The sequence below is a fragment of the Callithrix jacchus genome, chromosome 11, assembly GCF_049354715.1.
Source record: "Callithrix jacchus isolate 240 chromosome 11, calJac240_pri, whole genome shotgun sequence".
Classification (NCBI taxonomy): domain Eukaryota; kingdom Metazoa; phylum Chordata; class Mammalia; order Primates; family Cebidae; genus Callithrix; species Callithrix jacchus.
In genome coordinates, this window is record NC_133512.1 from 12914430 (window position 1) to 12933147 (window position 18718).

At 43.3% G+C, this 18718-nt stretch overlaps 1 protein-coding gene across 6 annotated transcripts in view; it reads right to left on the reverse strand.

Annotated features, from left to right (window-relative positions):
* The window catches only part of H2AZ2 (H2A.Z variant histone 2), a 43007-nt gene extending 32029 nt beyond the window's left edge, over positions 1-10978 (reverse strand). For 4 of the 6 annotated variants that reach the window (XR_013523859.1, XM_009002140.5, XM_009002139.4 and 1 more), the window contains exons 1-3: positions 10860-10978; positions 6595-6672; positions 2619-2732 (exon numbers count right to left, since the gene is read on the reverse strand). Coding sequence is in view for 5 of the 6 variants with exons in the window: in XM_009002140.5 (XP_009000388.1) it covers positions 2619-2732; positions 6595-6672; positions 10860-10862 (195 nt within the window). In the remaining variant the exon portion in view is untranslated. The remainder of the gene's footprint in view (positions 1-2618; positions 2733-6594; positions 6673-10859) is intronic. The other 2 variants (XM_054237050.2, XM_009002141.4) reach the window with 2 other exon arrangements.
* Positions 10979-18718: the final 7740 nt, after the last annotated feature.

Here is an 18718-nt window from a genome sequence, read left to right on the forward strand (position 1 = left end):
TATTTTAATATATCCATGTAGTCTATTTCTGTACAACCCTTAATAGCTGAAATCTATTAATGCTTTTACAAAAGTTTTTAAATGTATTTAAAATTTTTTTTTTATTTTTCAAAAATAAAAAGAGGCCAGGCACAGTGGCTCATGCCTGTAATCCCAGCACTTTGGGAGGCTGGGATGGCAGATCACTTCAGGTCAGGAGTTTGAGACCAGCCTGGCCAACATTGCAAAACCCCATCTTTGCAAGAAAACAACAAAAATTGCTGGGCACAGTAGCTCATACCTGTAATCCCAGCACGTTGCGGGACAGAGGTGGGCAGATCAGGATAAGGTCAGGAGTTTGAGACCAGCCTGGCCAACATGGTGAAACCCCGTCTCTACAAAAAATACAAAAATTAGCCAGGCATGGTGGTGCACCCCTGTAATCCCAGCTACTCGGGAGGCTGAGAAAGGAGAACTGCCTGAAACCAGGAGGCAGAGGCTGTAGTGAGCTGAGATTGCGTCACTTGCACCCCAGCCTGGGAGACAGAGAAAGACTCTGTCTTGGAAAAAAAAAAAAAAGAAAATAGCAAAAATTAGCCAGATGTGGTAGTGCACACAGGTAGCCCCAGCTACTCTGGAGGCTGAGGTGGGAGAATCCTGGAACCCAGAAGGTGGAGGTTGCAATGGGCTGAGATCATGCCACTGCATTCCAGCCTGGGAGACAGAGACCTTGTCTCAAAACAAAACAAAAAAAACCCCCAAAAACCCAAAACACCCCTTGATCATGACACAGCAAAGCGGAAACTATCGTAATTCAATGTTAAATCTCCAATGGGACACAGACGACTTGGTCAGATTCATGAAATAAATGACAGCAATGATAGCTGACATACAGATTAAAGCTAAATTCCCCAGTCTAGCTCCCAATCACATCTTCCCCAAGTGAAGACCCCTCCATTTCTACCAGAATCATGAATGTGTCTACCACTTGACCTACGTGTTAACTCAGATTACTTCCCCAGCCTGGAATGTAGTTGAAGTTTCATAACTTCTCAGTGTTTTTTTTTTTTTTTTAAGAGGAGTAAGGATGGGGAAAATGGTGGTCTATGTATGACTCAAGAATTAAAAACTCTTGCCCAATTAACTTATCTTCCTGAAATTTCAAACTGTGTAAGACAGAGCAATTTTGTATGTATAACCCTGCAGAGAACCCAGAGGAGAGATGAAGTCGTTCACTTCTAATGTCTTATTTGTGATTTTTATATATCATCACACTGGCAAAACTTTACCTCGACCCAAATCTTCATAAATTAAAAACTATGCTATAACTTCATAAATACTGTCTACTGATTATATACATACTTCGGAGTTCACCGGGGTATGGTAGCTTTGCCTGTAATCCCAGCACCTTGGGAGGACCACTTGAGGCCAGGAGTTGGAGACCAGCCTGGGCAACATAGGGAGCCCGTCTCCACACAAAAAAAAAATAATAAGCACTGGCCGAGATGGCTCACGCCTGTAATCCCAGCACCTTGGGAGGCTGAGGTGGGTGGATCACCTGAGGTCAAGAGTTCCAGACCAACCTGACCAACACAGTGAAACCTCCACTAAAAATACAAAAATTAGCCAGGCAGTAGCCTGTAATCTCAGCTACTCAGGAGGCTGAGGCAGGAGAATTGCTTGAACTCAAGAGGTGGAGGCTGCAGTGAGCCAAGATTATGCCACTGCACTTCAGCCTGCATGACAGGGCAAGACTCTGTCTCCGGGAAAAAAAAAAAAAAATTTAGCCAGGTGTGGTGGGTAGTCACAGGTACTAGGGAGGTTAAGGCAGGAGGATCCCTTGAACCCTGGAGGTTTGAGGTTACAGTGAGCTATGATCATGCCACTGTTCTCCAGCCTGGATGACAGAGTGAGACCAAGTGTCAAAATAAATAAATAAAAATAAAAGAGAGATTGCTGGCCCTTGCTTAACATTTAAAAAATCTTTATTTTGAGACAGGGTCTCGCTCTGTCACTCAGCCTGGTCTGGAACTCCAGAACTCAAGTGTGCGATCTACCCACCTCAGCCTCCCAAAGTGCTGGCATTACAGTTGTGAATCACCACACCCAGCCCCTTGCTCAGCTTTAAAAACAAGTACACGAAAGTTCTTTTACATTGGCACTGGGTAATAGCTGACAAGATTCATCTCAGACTGCTATTAAAAAAAAAACCAATGAGGCTGGGCATGGTGGCTCAAGCTTATAATCCTCTCAGCACTGAGAGGCCAAGGCAGGTGGATCACCTGAGGTCAGGCTTTTGAGACCAGTCTGGCCAACATGGTGAAATGCCATCTCTATTATAAATACAAAAATTAGCTGGGCATGGTGGTGCACACCTGTATTCCCAGCTACTTAGCCTCAGGAGCCTCACTGAGGTGGGAGAATTGCTTGAACCCAGGAGGCAGAGGTTGCAGTGAGCTGAGACTGGCCTGCACTCTAGCCTGGGCAACAAGAGTGAAGCTCCACCTCAAAATAAACAAACAAACAAAACAAACCCCAATGAGCATATACGTCTGTTTTCAAATATATTCCATGGGTTTCTGTCACTTAGGCTAGTGAACCTTCTGGACTGCCATATACAAGACATTACTATTACAAACCTCAGCAGTGAGGTACTCCAGAATCGCAGCACTGTACACGGCAGCAGTGGCACCCACCCTTCCATGGCTTGTGGTGCGAGTCTTCAAGTGTCTGTGGATGCGGCCCACAGGAAACTAAAAGAGAGATGTCTTAGTGGGAAGCACTGCAGAGTCTTAACATTGCACTGAGTGTAATCAAAGGCTGAACAATATGAGTAAGCATGAAATAATAAAAAACCTGATGAGAGATATCAGAAGCCAAACCTATTAGGCAATTAACAATTCCCAGGGCCTGTGTCTATGTTCTGGTAATCAGTCCCAAATCTTCAACCTCTGCATAATATGGAGACTATCACTCTAAAATAAAGAAAAACCATGCTGTGCTGTCATCAACTATACATTCAACATGACCCACTGATCAAATTCCTATCTAGTTAATTTCTTCACATCATAGCCACATGCAACTTTGAACCTCCACTTCCTTCCTCAGCTCTTAACTGTTCTTTCTTCAGTTTGAAGAGGTAATCTGGTAGTTAAGAAAAACCAATACTATTCTCATTGTGATTCTTTCTTCTTTCTGAAAAAGAGGGTACTTTCTCATTTCAAAGTATCCTAATCCCATTTGTGCCCTTTCTTCTTTTTTTAAATAACTTATTTTTCTTTTTCCACTAGAGAACAAAGAAAACTTTATTGTTATCATTATTATTATTTTATTGAGACAGAGTCTCACTGTCGCCCAGGCTGGAATGCAGTGGCGTGATCTTGGGTCACTGCAACCTCCACCTCCTGGGTTTAAGCGATTCTCCTACCTTGGCCTCCTGAGTAGGTGGGATTACGAGTACGCGCCAGGACGCCCGGCCGTTTTGTATTTTTAGTAGAGACGGGTTTTCTCCATGTTGGCCAGGCTGGTCTTGAACTCCCGACCTGAAGTGATCCACCTGCCTAGTGTGTGAGCAGGAAAGTGCTGGGATTACAGTGTGTGAGCCACCGCTGTATGTGAGACAGTACCTGTCTGTGCCCTTTCTGACAGGCCTCCCTCATCCCTTCACTGCTCCATTATTTCAACAGCTACAATCACGTCCTTTTCACTGGTTTCTTTCCTTTTACAGACTTTACTGAAAACTTCACAATCTATGAAAACAGTTTATAGTTACAGTCTAGATATCTTCTTTCCAAAGACAGAATTTAAAAAGCAAATCCTGAAACCCTTACTTTCTTGTCACCCATTTCTCCAACCCAAACCTGGCTTCTGTTAAACACTACCCTGAGGGCCAGCAGTGACATTTTACTTTCTTAAGAAAAACGAGCAATTTTTTTTTTGGATTTATATTTTGTCTCTAAGTGACCAAAAGCTTCTTAAGAGCAAAATTTATGTCTTCTTTTCTTTTGCGTCCTTAGTAACCAGTATGTTGTCTGGCACGCAATAGGACCTCAAAAACATTTCTTCTTAGAATTCAGAGTTCTCATACCAACTCTGACTACTCCTCAGCCTTTTCTTTCTCAAAGTTTTTGAGGGGTCCACCAATGTCCTTGTGCTCCATTCTCATTCTCTTAGGTTAGGAAACTCATCCGTAACATAAACCATCAATTTTACATAAATAATTTCAAATTCCTAATTCTATCACCTCTCTTAGAAAGCTGAACTTGTCAGGCACAGTGGCTCACACCTGTAATGCCAATATTTTGTGAGGCCAAAGCAGGTGGATCACAAGGTCAGGGGATTGAGACCATCCTGGCCAACATGGTGAAATCCCCTCTCTACTAAAATACAAAAAATTAGCTGGGTGTGGTGGCATGTGTCTGTAGTCCCAGCTACTTGGGAGGCTGAAGCAGGGAACTGCTTGAACCCAGGATGTGAAGGCTGCAGTGAGCTAAGATGGTGCCACTGCACTCCATCCTGGCGACAGAGTGAGACTCTGTCTAAATAAAAAAAAAGGCCGGGCGCGGTGGCTCACACACTGTAATCCCAGCACTTTCCTGCTCACACACTAGGCAGGTGGATCACTTCAGGTCGAGATCGAGACCATCCTGGTCAACAAGGTGAAACCCCGTCTCTACTAAAAATACAAAAATTAGCTGGGCATGGTGGTGCGCACCTGAAGTCCCAGCTACTCGGGAGGCTGAGGCAAGAGAATTGCTTGAACCCAGGAGGCAGAGGTTGCGGTGAGCCGAGATTGCGCCATTGCACTCCAGCCTGGGTAACAACAGCGAAAATCCGTCTCAAAAAAAAAAAAAAAAAAAAGAACTCATGTTTCCAATCTCTGGACATTTTCATATGGATGTTTTAGTGAACTTCAAAATGACTCCATTTAAATTTACCTTATAACTTGTCCCTACTACAAACTCCTCTGTTCCTTAGGTTCTAAGCCTTGAAGAAACCTTTGACTTCCTCTCAACTTTATACCTCTTCACCTATTTTCTGCACACACATGCTTTCTACTCTTTCCCATTCAAGTACATTACTTTATTCCTAAGCCACTGCAATAACCTCGCTTGGTCTTCCATTTTCTACTTCAAATTAAGTAGGTCTCAAAATAAATTCTAATTGGGAATATATACGGTGACTTAAAATACATAATGTGCCCATCAACATTTCTTTAGGTATCATTTGGATCATGTTTTACTCTTGCTCAAACTCTCAATGGCTTACCACTGCCAAGAGGTTAAGAGTTTACAGTTTGGCCTTCCAAGTTTCCTGATTAAAAGTGTTTCTCAACCAGGCGTGGTGGCTCACGTCTGTAACCTCATCTCTAGTAAAAATATAAAAATTACCAGGCGTGGTGGCACACACCTGTAATCCCAGCTACTCAGGAGGCTGAGGCAAGAGAATCGCTTGAACCTGGGAGGTGGAGTTTGCAGTGAGCTGAGATCAAGCCACTGCACTCCAGCCTGAACAAAGCAAGACTCTGTCTTAAAAACAACAACAACAACAAAAAAGAAAGAAGAGTTTCTTATAGGTAATTTTTTTTTTCAAGATGGAGTATCCCTCTTGTTGCCAGGCTGGAGTACAGTGGTGTGATCTTGGCTCACTGCAACCTCCGCCTCCCGGGTTCAAGCAATTCTCCTGCCTCAGCCTCCTAAGTAGCTGGGATTAGAGGTGTGTGCCACCAGGCATGGCTAATTTTTGTATTTTTAGTAGAGAGAGGGGTTTCATCATGTTGGCTAGGCTATTGTTGAACTCTTGACCTTGTGATCTGCCCCCCTCGGCCTCCCAAAATGCTTGCTGGGATTACAGGTGTAAGCCACTGTGCCTGGTGCCACTTATAGGTAATCCTAATTCACCTAGGACATTTTGACTTGTGGGGTAAAGACAGAATAATTCAAATATATGAAGTGTGAAAATATTTAGTGGCTTTGAGTATATTACTCAGTTTAAAACTGAGGGTATTAAGGGAAATATTCAGAGGATGAATAGATAGTTCATCACTGAACCCTCAAATTGTATCTCATCCTGACAGTTAATAAACCATTACAAACATCTTCAAAAGAAAAACCACAGCTTACTTACTTCAGTATAATAAAATTTATAACTTTATGACTTAGGTATTGACCAAGCAATCTCATTACTAAAAGTCTGTAGTTGTTTGGGTGTGATGGCTCACATCTGTAATCCCAGCACTTTGGGAGGCCAAGGCCGTCGGACCATGAGGTCAAGAGATTGAGATCACCCTGGCCAACATGGTGAAACCCAATCTCTACTAAAAATACAAAAATTGGCTGGGCGTGGTGGTGGGCACCTGTAATCCCAGCTACTCGGGAGGCTGAGGCAGGAGAACCCGGGAGGTGGAGGTTGCAATGAGCCGAGATTGTGCCACTGCACTCTAGCCTGGCAACAAAGCGAGACTCTGTCTCAAAAATTTAAAAAAGTCTGCAGTAATAGAAGCAGATTTTTGTGACTGATAAAACATTTATAGGTTATATGGGACAACAGTAAATAAAATAATTAAATTACAACAGTAAAGAAAATAATAAGGTAACAACATCATGGATTCATTACCTGTAGCCCAGCTCTCTGTGAGCGAGATACTGCCTTAGCCTTGGCCTTCCCACTGTCCTTTCCAGCTTTGCCTCCAGCCTGAATGCAAAAAAAAAAAAAAAAATTCAATGAAAAGAGTCAAAAATACTACTTCAAAAGAAATTTCTTCTAGTTTTACTTTAGGTAGTTAAAAATATCTAGGTGATCCCCTTCCTCATTTATAAATATACATGGGATTCCATCACCTTTTATAATTTCTATTAAATAAGTCAAACCTTAAACACTTATTTAAAATAAGAGATTTCTTTTTTTTTTTTCAAGACGAAGTCTCGCTCTGTCGCCTAGGCTGGCATGCAGTGGCATGATCTTGGCTCACTGTAAACTCTGCCTGCCAGGCTCAAGTGATTCTCCTGCCTCAGCTTCCCAAGTAGCTGGGATTACAGGTGTGTGCTACCACACCTGGCTAATTTTTGTGTCTTTAGTAGCGACGGGGTTTCACCATGTTCGCCAAGCTGGTCTTGAACTCCTGACCTCAAGTGATCTGTCCGCCTCTGCCTCCCAAAGTGCTGGGATTACAGGCATGAGCCACTGTGCCCAGCCAAAAAATATGAGATTTCTAAAAAGGAACATATTTATCAATTTCCAGACTGAAGAATCTTGCAAGTCAGTGTAACTTATATGCATTTATGAAATATTTCACAATTCTTATAAATGTCAATGTAATATATATTACTTTCGCAGAAATATTTAGAATTAGCTCTCAGAAAAATAAAGCATGTTCCAAGAAAAATAAACCTCAAAAAAGTAAACACAGAATTGTCAAATAGTCTAGCAATTCCACTTCTAGGTATACACTCAAAAATTGAAAGCAAGTATTCAAACAAATACTTGTTCACCCATATTCATAGCAGCATTATTTAGAATGGCCAAAAGGTGGAAACGATCTGAGTGTCCATTGATGGATGAACAACATGGTATACATATAATGGAATAGTAAGTATTCAGCTTTAAAAAGGAAATTCTGTCACAAGCTACAACATGAATGAGCCTTGAAGACATTATGCTAAGCAAAATAAGCCAGTTACAAAAAGGACAAATACTGTATAATTCCACTTATGAGGTCCCTAAAGTAGTAAGGCTCATAGTCAGAAAGTAGATTTACGGTTGCCAGGGTAGCTGCCTCAGCCTCCTAAGTAGCTGGTACTACAGGTGCCACCAAGCCCTGCTAATTTTTGTATTTTTAGTAGAAAAGGGGTTTCAGCATGTTAGCCAGGCTGGTCTTGAACTCCTGACTTCAAGTGGTCCATCTGCCTCGACCTCCCAAAGTGCTGGAATTACAGCCGTGAGCCAACGCACCTGGTGGAGTTATTGTTGAATGGGAAGAGTTTCCATTTGGGAAGATGAAAAAGTTCTAGAGACAGATGGCAGTGATGGTTGCACACTATGAATGTACCTAATGCCACTGAACTGTACACTTGAAAAACAAAACCTATTTCTGCATGAAAAAGGCTAAGTATGTGCAAATGTAATGAGCTTTTAAGTAAATATGGGGCATTATAGAGTATGTGTGTACACACACAATAAATTAGAAATGTTATTTGCCTCTAGGGAGGAAATACAAAGGGTCTGACTTAAGAATAAAACTAATTTTCTCTCATATATTTTGCTTTTACCATTTAAACAGATTATTTCTTTACTGTTAAAAAAAAAGAAATCAGTTTATAAAATTGGCTGTCTGAAAGGCTATACTTTCAACATAGATGGTAAGCTTTGAAATGGCATATCCCCTCTGTAACTAACCCTTTCCTTAAAACATTTTTTTCTTTTTTTCCCCAAAGAGATGTGCAGAGAATCCTTAAAAATTTTTTAAAGCTAAAAATTAAAACTGTATACTTCCTCTAATTGCATGTCTAAGTGGATTAAGTGCGTGTCACCCAAGATAATGTGGAAGAAAAACAGTAAAATCTTGGCAGGTATTAGAAATAGGAAAAATTAAAATCAAAGAATTAATTCATATTCACTCTCTGACATTAGGCAATTCAGCAAGAGACTGATTTAAGTGTACCAGAAGAACTCTTGATTTCTACTAGAATGCCTCATATATTTTAATACTTTTTGACTATGTTGTTATATAAGAAAAAGACATTGTATAACTTTTGGATTTCTCAGGTCAGCTCCATTAATAAGATAGTATTACTTAATTCTCAAATTAAAAAACCTTTTTGATCTCTATTTGCCCTAAATTATAACACTTAAAAACCTTTCAACCGGCATCTAAAATTAGAATCACTGTCTTCTTATGACGGCATTGGAAAAAATAAGAACTAGTTATTAACAAAAAGCCAACAACTGCAAAACTCCCCAGGCTCCCCAGGTCATGTAGTAACTACTCTGTTAAGCAATTTTATCCTCACTGTTTCGGATATGTCATATTTGCTGTTCTATTTGCTTTTTAAGGAAGCAGACACACAATCGGGTTTTAAAAGCCTCAATACATTACATGACTATTTCCGACATTTAGAGACTCCTAATACATTTATCATAGTTAACAAAAAAAACCTTTTATGGTATCAAACTTATCTGAATATAAAATTGTACAATAAATGAATAATTATTTTCTTTTCAATATCCCCTCAAACTTTACATAGCCTCCCTACTTTGAAAATTCATTTTAATATAACTGGTGATTGAGAAACCAATTAAGATATAAAATTTATTATTTCAAGAATTAACTTCATATTAACCTGAGTTAAGGCCGTTAGTTTAAAAAAAAAATTACACACACACGCACCCCGACACACACAAGGGGGGGAGGGAAGAGAGAGGAGGGAGAGGGGAGAGGAGAGGAGGAACAGGGAGTTCATTTCACTTGGATAAACTTGCAAACTGGATACTAAGAAATTTTCATATTAGTTTTAACAGACACCCGCTTACTTCCTCTCAGGTTTAAAATCTAACAAGAACGACAACTCAATATCGCTTTTAGCTTATGTTAATGCTTACGTATTTTTAGCTACTGGCAAGTGAATATAAAATACATGGCTTATCACTAGAGACTGAAAACATCTTAAAAACTAGAATCATGAAAATCATCTGAGCAAATCCTTTTACAGATTAGATGTAGGCTGTACCCCAGTTTGTTAAAGTATTATAAAGTACTTTAAAATAACAATGAACTATATGTATTACATGTTGGATGAAATTATCCCTAAGGTCTATTCGAGCTCTAAGATTTGGGACTTCTACAATAACATTTTGTCCTCTCGAGTGGCCAATCTGTTTATAGTTAGGTGTTGTGTCTAGTAAATATCATACCTGTCATATCAAGCACAAGACAAATCATCTAATACTACCTGCAGTATGAGAAATGACAGCCTGGGGTTAACTTTTAAGCAGGCAGCTCCCGTCGAAGTAACCTTTCGACAGAAGACTTAAAAAGCACGAATACCGGTAAAAATAAGATTCCATGATAAGTCTTAATTTTTACACAATCTTTGATGCAACTCGGAGCTTATCCTTTAGCACTTTCTCCTTTCCCTCAACTTTAAAATGGGGCTGAAGATTTATTCACTTTCATTTTTTAAAAGCCACACTTTTCTTATCTAGATGTGAATTTCAGAATTAAAAGGTGGATACTTTTAAGGCTGAAAATACATAGCAAGGGCAAAGGAAAGCACTGCTGTATAATGAAAAACACAAACTGCAAGGAGTCAGAAGAGAAAGGGCGTTCATTTCAAACCTCTGCAATCACCTAGAACAAATCCTGTGGTTCTGGTCTAGAAAACCATTCTTTGTAGTTCAAAAGACCACAAATACAAGCATCCTTTCGCAGACACCCTCAAATTGACTACCAGGGAGATTACGTAACCGAACATCGCCAAAGACTTCTAACTTGTACGGCGGCAGCCTGTTTAACCTCATTCGTACAGAGGAGCGATCACATTAAGATCCAGCACTGGTTTCTACATTTTTCAAGCCGGATTCTGGCGGCATCCTCCTCTCGGACTGGCGGTGCAGCGTCACCAGCGTCGGGACAGACCTGTCCGGCTCGGGACACACTTCGCGCTCTATCCGGCCAGGCCCAGCTCTCACCCGGGTACCCGTGTGGGGCTCCGCAGCCGGGCGTGGCGCCCCCCGGCGGGCGGCGAGGGGCTCGGCTGGACGCAGCCCTAACGCCCGCGAACTCCCGACTCCACAGGTAGCGGCGCCGACGCCGGGGCCTCCGCGCTCTGCTCCCCTGGCCCTGCCTCAGGCTCCGCGCCTCCGGCCCACTCGGCCGCCCTTACCATGGTCTCGGCGCCGACTCTGCCTCCGCTCGGCCGCGCGCCCTCCCGCTGCCGACCCGCGCCGCCGCCGCCGCTCTCGCAGCACCGACCGCCGCCGCCGGAGCCGGACAATACCCTGTGCCCGCCTCTCGCCGCCGCGGCCAATACCCGCTCGCTTTGCTACTTCGAACCCCGGCGGCTGTTCAATCGCGCGCCTCCTTCTAGCCAGACCCCGCCCCCCGGCACCGCCTTCCTAACGGCTGTTTGTTTTTGCACACGGCACGCGGAGGCGGGGCCTCCAGCCCCAAAACGGACGCGCCCTCTGCTTTTCTCCAGGCCCCCAAGCCTGACGAACAGAAAAGCAAACCAATGATATCGGAGGCCTGGCAGACGAAAGCCAATGAAAATATTGCCCGCGAGCAGAGAGGCGGGTCACTGGGAAGGACAGCAAAATTAGCTAATGAGGTGAAGCCGTGGCAGGCGGCTGTGGCTTTCCCGCCCATTGGCGGCCTTGATTTTCCCGCTTCTGAGACTTGTTTGGGGAGGTGAAGACTGTTTCACTTGTTTCTTCTAATGGGTTTTCACAGACTGTGAGAATTTATTCGTCTTAGGACGTGTGAATCAGAAGGGCGCTGGGTTTCAAGGTTAGGCAGCCCTCTAGCTCAGCCATTATTCCGGCGAACTGACTCCCCTGACGTCCTCTAAGCGCGGACCCTGGCAAGGGGTCCTTGTCGCTCTAAAAAGAAACTGCCAGCTCCTCGGCCGGCTGAGGCGGGAGAATCGCTTGAACCCGGAAGGCGGAGGTTGCAAGGAGCTGAGATCGCGCCACTGCACTGCAGCTGGGCGACACCGGGAGACTCCGTCTCAAAAAAAAAAAGACAAAAAACCATAAGCTATCAATTGGCTACATATTGTTCTTTGTGTTACAAATTCTTTTTCCATTTTTAGAGACGGAGTCCTGGGACTGCAGGCAAGTGCCCCCACACCCAGCTAATTTTTGTATTTTTAATAGAGACGGGGTTTCTCCATGTTGGCCAGTCTGGTCTCGAACTCCTGACCTCAGGTGATCCGCCCGCCTTGGCCTCCCAACGTGCTGGGATTACAGGCGTGAGCCACTGCGCCTGGCGTGTATTACAGATTTTAAGAACACGAAGATAATGGGGCCGGCGGGGTGGCGCGGACCTGTAGCCTCAGCCACTGGCAAGACAGACAGGAGGATCTCTTGAGCTCTGGAGGTCGAGGCTACAGTAAGCCATGATCGCACCACTGCACTCCAGCTTGGGGAACAGAGTATACCCTGTCTAAAAAATAAAAACAGAAGCTAATGGATGAAGCCGATAGTCAGAAATGAAAGGACTTTAAACAATTGGGTATGCATGGGATTGGGTATGTGTGTATGCGGGGGCCACGGGGTGGCATAACCGAAGTCCCGGACTCATGTCCCTTTAGGCCTAATACATTTTGCAGACCTCTCAGAGCTCAGACTGGTGTGAGCAGTTTTTCTTTTCTCAGCCTCTTCAGTGTGCTTATTTTGCTTACTCATTAGGTTAAAATTTGGGGGGGTAACTCCTAGCTAGAAAGGAGGAAAAGCTCTAACGTGGAATCGCCTTCCCCCAGCTGTTGTAAAAATTAAAGGATGTGTGTGAGCGCACAGGCTCTCCAGCGATCGTTTTTCTTCCACAGTGTTTCCACAATTTATTTATTTGTGTATTTATTAATTTACTTTTTGAGATGAAGTCTCGCTCTGTTACCTAGGCTGGATGGGGGGCAGTGGCGCGACTTTGGCTCACTGCAACCTCTGCCTCCCTGGTTCAAGCGATTCTCCTGCATCAGCCTCCCTAGTGGGACTAGGCGCATACCACTATGCCCAGCTAATTTTTGTAGTTTTAGTAGAGACGGGGTTTCACCATGTTGGCCAGAATGGTCTTGATGTCTTAACCTCGTGATCCACCGGCCTCTCTCTTCCAAAGTGCTGTGATTACAGGCGTGAGCCACCGCGCCTGGCCGGGAAGTGAGTCTTTAAAAAAAGGTAATTTAGGCTGGGCACGGTGGCTCACGCCTGTAATCACAGCACTTTGGGAGGCGGAGGTTGGTGGATTGCCTGAGATTAGGAGTTTGAGACCATCCTGGTTAATATGGTGAAACCCGTCTCTACTAAAAATACAAAAATAAGCTGGGCATGGTGGCACACGCATGTAGTCCCAAATACTCCGGAGGCAGGAGAATCACTTGAACCCAGGTGGCAGAGGTGGCAGTGAGCCAAGATAACACCACTGCACTCCAGCCTGGGGGACAGAATGAGACTTCGTCTCAAAAAAAAAAAAAAGTAACTTGAATTCAAGAAGAGGAGTATGAGAGTGAGCTGTGTGCCCAGATTAATAGAAGCTTCAAAACTAGGTAGAAGAGTTTGGAGTTACTTCTGTAAGCAATAGCCATTGTTAATTCCTGCTCCTCTGTTTCTGGCCTCAGTGGATGGCATTACCAGTCTATCAAGGCATAAGCCTGTTGTTATTCCTTTAACAAATCACTGAGTGCCTGTTTGCAGGCACTGTGCTCGGTACTGAGGATTTAGTGATTAGCAATATAGACATTGTCCTTGGCCTCCTGGTCTTCTGCAGCAGCAGTCAGGTGTTAAAGAAATAAACCTACAAATACCATATGTGAATTATAATAAGTGCAAGTGTGCTGAAGAAAAAGAACAGGGTGCTTTAAGAGAGAAACGGAATGTAGTTTAGATGGCATGGGTAGTGTTCCACAACAAAGAAAGAGTATGCATAAAGTCTTCTGAAGTAAGAAAGACTTGTCCCTTTGCTAGGTGTGATGGATCATGCCTGTAATCCTAGCACTTTGGGAGGCCGAGGATCACCTGAGGTCAGGAGTTTGAGACCAGCCTGGCCAACATGATGAAACCCTGTCTCTACTAAAAATACAAAATTAGCTGGGCATGGTGGTGCATGCCTGTAATTCCCAGCTACTTAAAGCCTGACAGGAGAATTGCCTGACCCTGGGAGAGCCCGGGAGGCAGAGGCTACAGTGAGCTGAGATCATGCCATTGCACTTCAGCCTGGGCGACAGAGCAAGACTCCATCTCAAAAAAAAAAAAAAAAAAAACTTGCCCCTGTGAAGGGACTGAAAGAAGTGTTCATAATGTATGAGAAACTACCTAGCACATAATAAGTATCCAGTAAATGTTAACTTCCTTCTTTAACAAGAAAATCATTTTCTTACCTCTCTACCCCTCAGCCTTCGTGTCACTGATTCTGATTTTGATGAAAGTGAAATTAGGTTGAAGAAAAATGGTTTTCATCATAGACAATAGTAATCCTTTTACTGATTTATATATTTTGTTTAGGGAGGAGAGAAATATATTGAGGCATACAGATTGAAGAAAATAGATGCAAAGTCAAACTACTAACAGTTTTATAAAGCAAGTATGGTAGTAGTCTAGTTTCTAGTGAACTAGGGTTATAAAAAAGGCAAAGGGGAAGGCTGGGCGTGGTGGCTCACGCCTGTAATCCATGCACTTTGGAGGCCGAGGTGGGCGGATAACCTGAAGTCAGGAGTTCAAGATCAGCCTGACCAACATGGTGAAACCTCATCTTAAATAATAATAATAAAAATAAAAAAAGGCAAAGATGAGCTCATGAACATCAGTCTAACCAGAGAATTTTATGTATTACCGTCTATAAATGATAAACTAAACATTGATGAATTATTCAACTTTGGACTGGACATGGTGGCTCATGCCTGTAATCCTAAAGCTTTGGGAGGCCAAGCCATGAGCCACTAGGGCAGGAGTTTGAGACCAGCCTGGGCAACGTGGCAATACTCCACTTCTACAAAAATTAAATGCTGACCGGGCGCGGTGGCTCATGCCTATAATCCCAGCACTTTGGGAGGCCGAGGAGGATGGATCACAAGATCAAGAGATCAAGACCATCCTGGTCAACATGGTGAAACCCAGTCTCTACTAAAAATACAAAAATTAGCTGGGCATGGTGGCGTGTGCCTGTAGTCCCAGCTATTTGGGAGGCTGAGGAAGCAGAATTGACTGAATCCAGGAGGTGGAGGTTGCGGTGAGCTGAGATCGCACCATTGCACTCCAGCCTGGGTAACGAGCGAAACGCCGTCTCAAAAAAACAAAAAAAACCCCAAAAATTAAATGAAACAAATTAGCTGAGTGTGTGGTGCATGCCTGTGGTCCTAGCTACTTGAGAAGCTGAGGTGGGCCGAGAACTTGAGCCCGTGAGTTCAAGGCTGCAGTGTGCTATGATTGTGTCATTGCTCACCAACCAGGCAACAGAACCAGACCATATCTCTTAAAACAAAATTATTCAACATTGCTGGATTTAACCTAGTTATATGTAGTATAACTGTTCTCAAAGTGTGATCCTTAGACCATCATCAGCAGCATCACTTAGAACTTGTTAGAAATGCATTCTTTTTTTTTTTGAGTCAGAGTTTCGCTCTTGTTACCCAGGCTGGAGAGAGCAATGGTTCGATCTCAGCTCACCACAACCTTCGCCTCCTGGGTTCAGGCAATTCTCCTGCCTCAGCCTCCTGAGTAGCTGGGATTACAGGCACGTGCCACCATGCCCAGCTAATTTTTTTGTGTTTTTAATAGAGATGGGGTTTCACAATGTTGACCAGAATGGTCTCGATCTTTTGACCCCGTGATCCACCTGCCTCGGCCTCCCAAAGTGCTGGGATTACAGGCGTGAGCCACTGTGCCCGGCCTAGAAGTGCATTCTTATCCCCACCCCAGACCTGTGGAATCAGACAGGGTGGAGCCCCCAAGTGCAGGTGATTCTGGTGCATACTGAAATTTAAGAACCACTGGTATAGTATATGCGGTGGTGCACAGTCCAGAGTCTACATATTCCTTATAAAACTGGAGCACTTGGCCAGGTGTGGTAGCTCACACCTGTAATCCCAGAACTTTGGGAGGCCGAGGTGGGCAGATCACCTGAGGTAAGAAGTTCCAGACCAGCCTGGTCAACATGGTAAAACCCTGTCTCTACTAAAATAAAAATTAGCCAGCTGTGGTGATGCAGGCTTGTAGTCCCAGCTACTTGGGGAGGTTGAGGCAGGAGAATTGCTTGAAGTCAGGAGGTGGAGTTTGCAGTGAGCCCAGATGGTGCCACTGCACTCCAGCCTGGGCAACAAAGCAAGACTGTCTTAAAAAAAAAATGCACACACAAAAAAACAAAAAGCTGGAGCACTTATTCATTTAGCTCCTGGAAGTGTTGACTGATCATTACTCAGGGATCTCTACTTAGCAAAAGGAAGCTGTATCGCCCAAGTTTACACTCCTTTTCAGGGGGCCTACCTCCAATGACTGGTGGATATAGGATATAGTGCCTAGCCCTTTTGCCTTAATCTGAGACAATTCTGAAGGGCCATTCCAGCTTCAGAGTTTCCGGTGGGATTACTATGGACTTCATCTAACTGCGTTGAAGTTCAACTTCTGCTTAATCTTGCTTCATCCATTTTCTCATAGTTATGTCCTCAAGAGCATTCCATACTATTATCTGTGGAAAGCAAATCCCATTTGTTTCCTGGGAAACCTGAACTAAGACAATGACTTTTCTCTGCAAAAATGTAATCAATTTTTGAGTGAGCAAGATATTCACACATCCAAAATTCCAAAAGGTACAAAGGGTACACAGTGAAAAGACTCCTCTGGGTGCAGTGGCTCGTTCCTATAATCCCAGCACTTTGGGAGGTTAAGGCAGGAGGATTGCTTGAGTCCAGGAGTTCGAGACCCGCCTGGGTGACATAGTGAGACCCATATCTCCACGAAAAATAAGAAAAATAAGCCAGGCATGGGGTGTGTGCATGTAGTCTGAGCTACTCAGTAGGCTGAGGCAGGAGGATCACTTGAGCCTGGGAGTTTAAGGATGCAGTAAGCTGTGATTGTGCCATTGCATTCGCCTGAGTGAGAGCAAGACTCTCTTACACACAAAAAACTCCCATCCTTGCCCTTAGCCATCAGTTTCACCTCTGCAGAGGCACCCACTGTAGCTGATACAGTGAAGTGTGTTAGCCTTTAGAGAATCAAGCCTTAAAGATTACTATACATCGATTGCAGTTTTTTTCTAATCCCTGTCTTCACTTTTAAATTCCATTTTAATGCTGCAGTGCTCTTCAATGTATCATAAAGCCTTTAAGCGACAGAATTTTTTTTCCTACTCTCGTAAAGGATAGCCAAATTCTCCTTTTTAAAGTATAGTCATGCATTGCTTACTGATGGGGATACATTGAGAAATGTGTCATAAGAAATTTGATCAGTGTGCTCACATTATAGTGTTGCTTACACAAACTTAGATTGTACATATAGCCTACTAGACACCTGGCTCTATGGCATAGCCTGTTACTGCTAAGCATGTTAATAGTGCTGAATACTACTGTAACATAATGGTAAATATTTGTATAGCTAACATAGAAAAGAAACATAAAAATACAGTACAAATGATACAAGGCTACATGTGGTGGCTCACGCCTGTAATCCCAGCACTTTGGGAGGCTGGGGTGGGCAGATCACCTGAGGTCAGGAGTTCGAGACCAGCCTGGCCAACATGGTGAAACCCCGTATCTACTAAAAATACAAAAATTATCTGAGCATATGGCACACCTGTAATCCTAGCTACTGGTGAGGCTGAGGCAGGAGAATTGCTTGAACCCGGGAGGTGGAGATTGCAGTGAGTCGATATCATGCTATTGCACTCCAGCCTGGGCAACAAGAGGGAAACTCTGTCTCAAAAAAAAAAAAAGATACAAAATAGTACACCTGTATAGGGCACTTACTATAAATAGAGCTTGCAGGACTGGAAGTGGCTTTGAATGATTCAGTGAGTGGGTGGTGAGTGAATGTGAAGGCCTAGGACTTTATACCGTACACGACTGGAGACTATGAACACTGTACATAGGCTCCACTACATTTAATTCAAATATTTTTCTGGCTGGGCGTGGTGGCTCACACCTGTAATCCCAGCACTTCAGGAGGCCTGAGGTCGGGAGTTCAAGAACAACCTGACGAACATGGAGAAACCCTATCTCTAAAAAAAATTTAAAAAAAAAAAAAAGTTTTTCTTCAGTGATAAGTTAACCTTAGTTTACTGTAACTTTTTAACTTTATAAACCTTTACAATAAAAATTTTTTTGACTTTTTGTCAAACACTTAGCTTAAAACAAATACCTTGTATGGCTGTACAAAAATGTTTCTTTCTTCATATCCATATTCTGTAAGCTTTTTGCTATTTATTTTATCAAGAAAGGATTTTACTCTGCCACCCAGGCTGTAGTGCAATGCTGTGATCTCAGCTCACTGCAACCTTCGTCTCCTGGGCTCAAGTGATTCTCCCACCTCAGACACCTGTGTAGATGGGACTATGGGCACATAGTACCAGGCCCAACAAATTTTTGTATTTTTTGTAGAGACAGGGTTCACCATACTGTCCAGGCTGGTCTCCAACTCCTGGACTTAAAATGATCCTCCTGCCTCAACCTCCAGAGTGCTGGAATTACAGACCCATGAACCATGGCAACTGGACTATTTTTAATTTAAAAAAATTGTTTTTTCACTTTTTAAAATTTTATGTTAAAAATGAAGAAACAAACACATTTATTAGCCTTGGTCTATACAGGGTGAGGGTCATCAATATCACTGTCTTCCACCTCCACATCTTGTCACACTGGAATGTCTTCAAGGGCATTAACACATATGGAGCTGTCATATCCTGTGATAACAATGCCTTCTTGTGGATACCTCCCAGAGGACCTGCCTGAGACTGTTTTACAGTTCTTTTTTTTTTTTCTAATGAGTAGAAGGAGTACACTCTAATGATAAAGGGCCAGGCACGGTGGCTCATGCCTGTAAT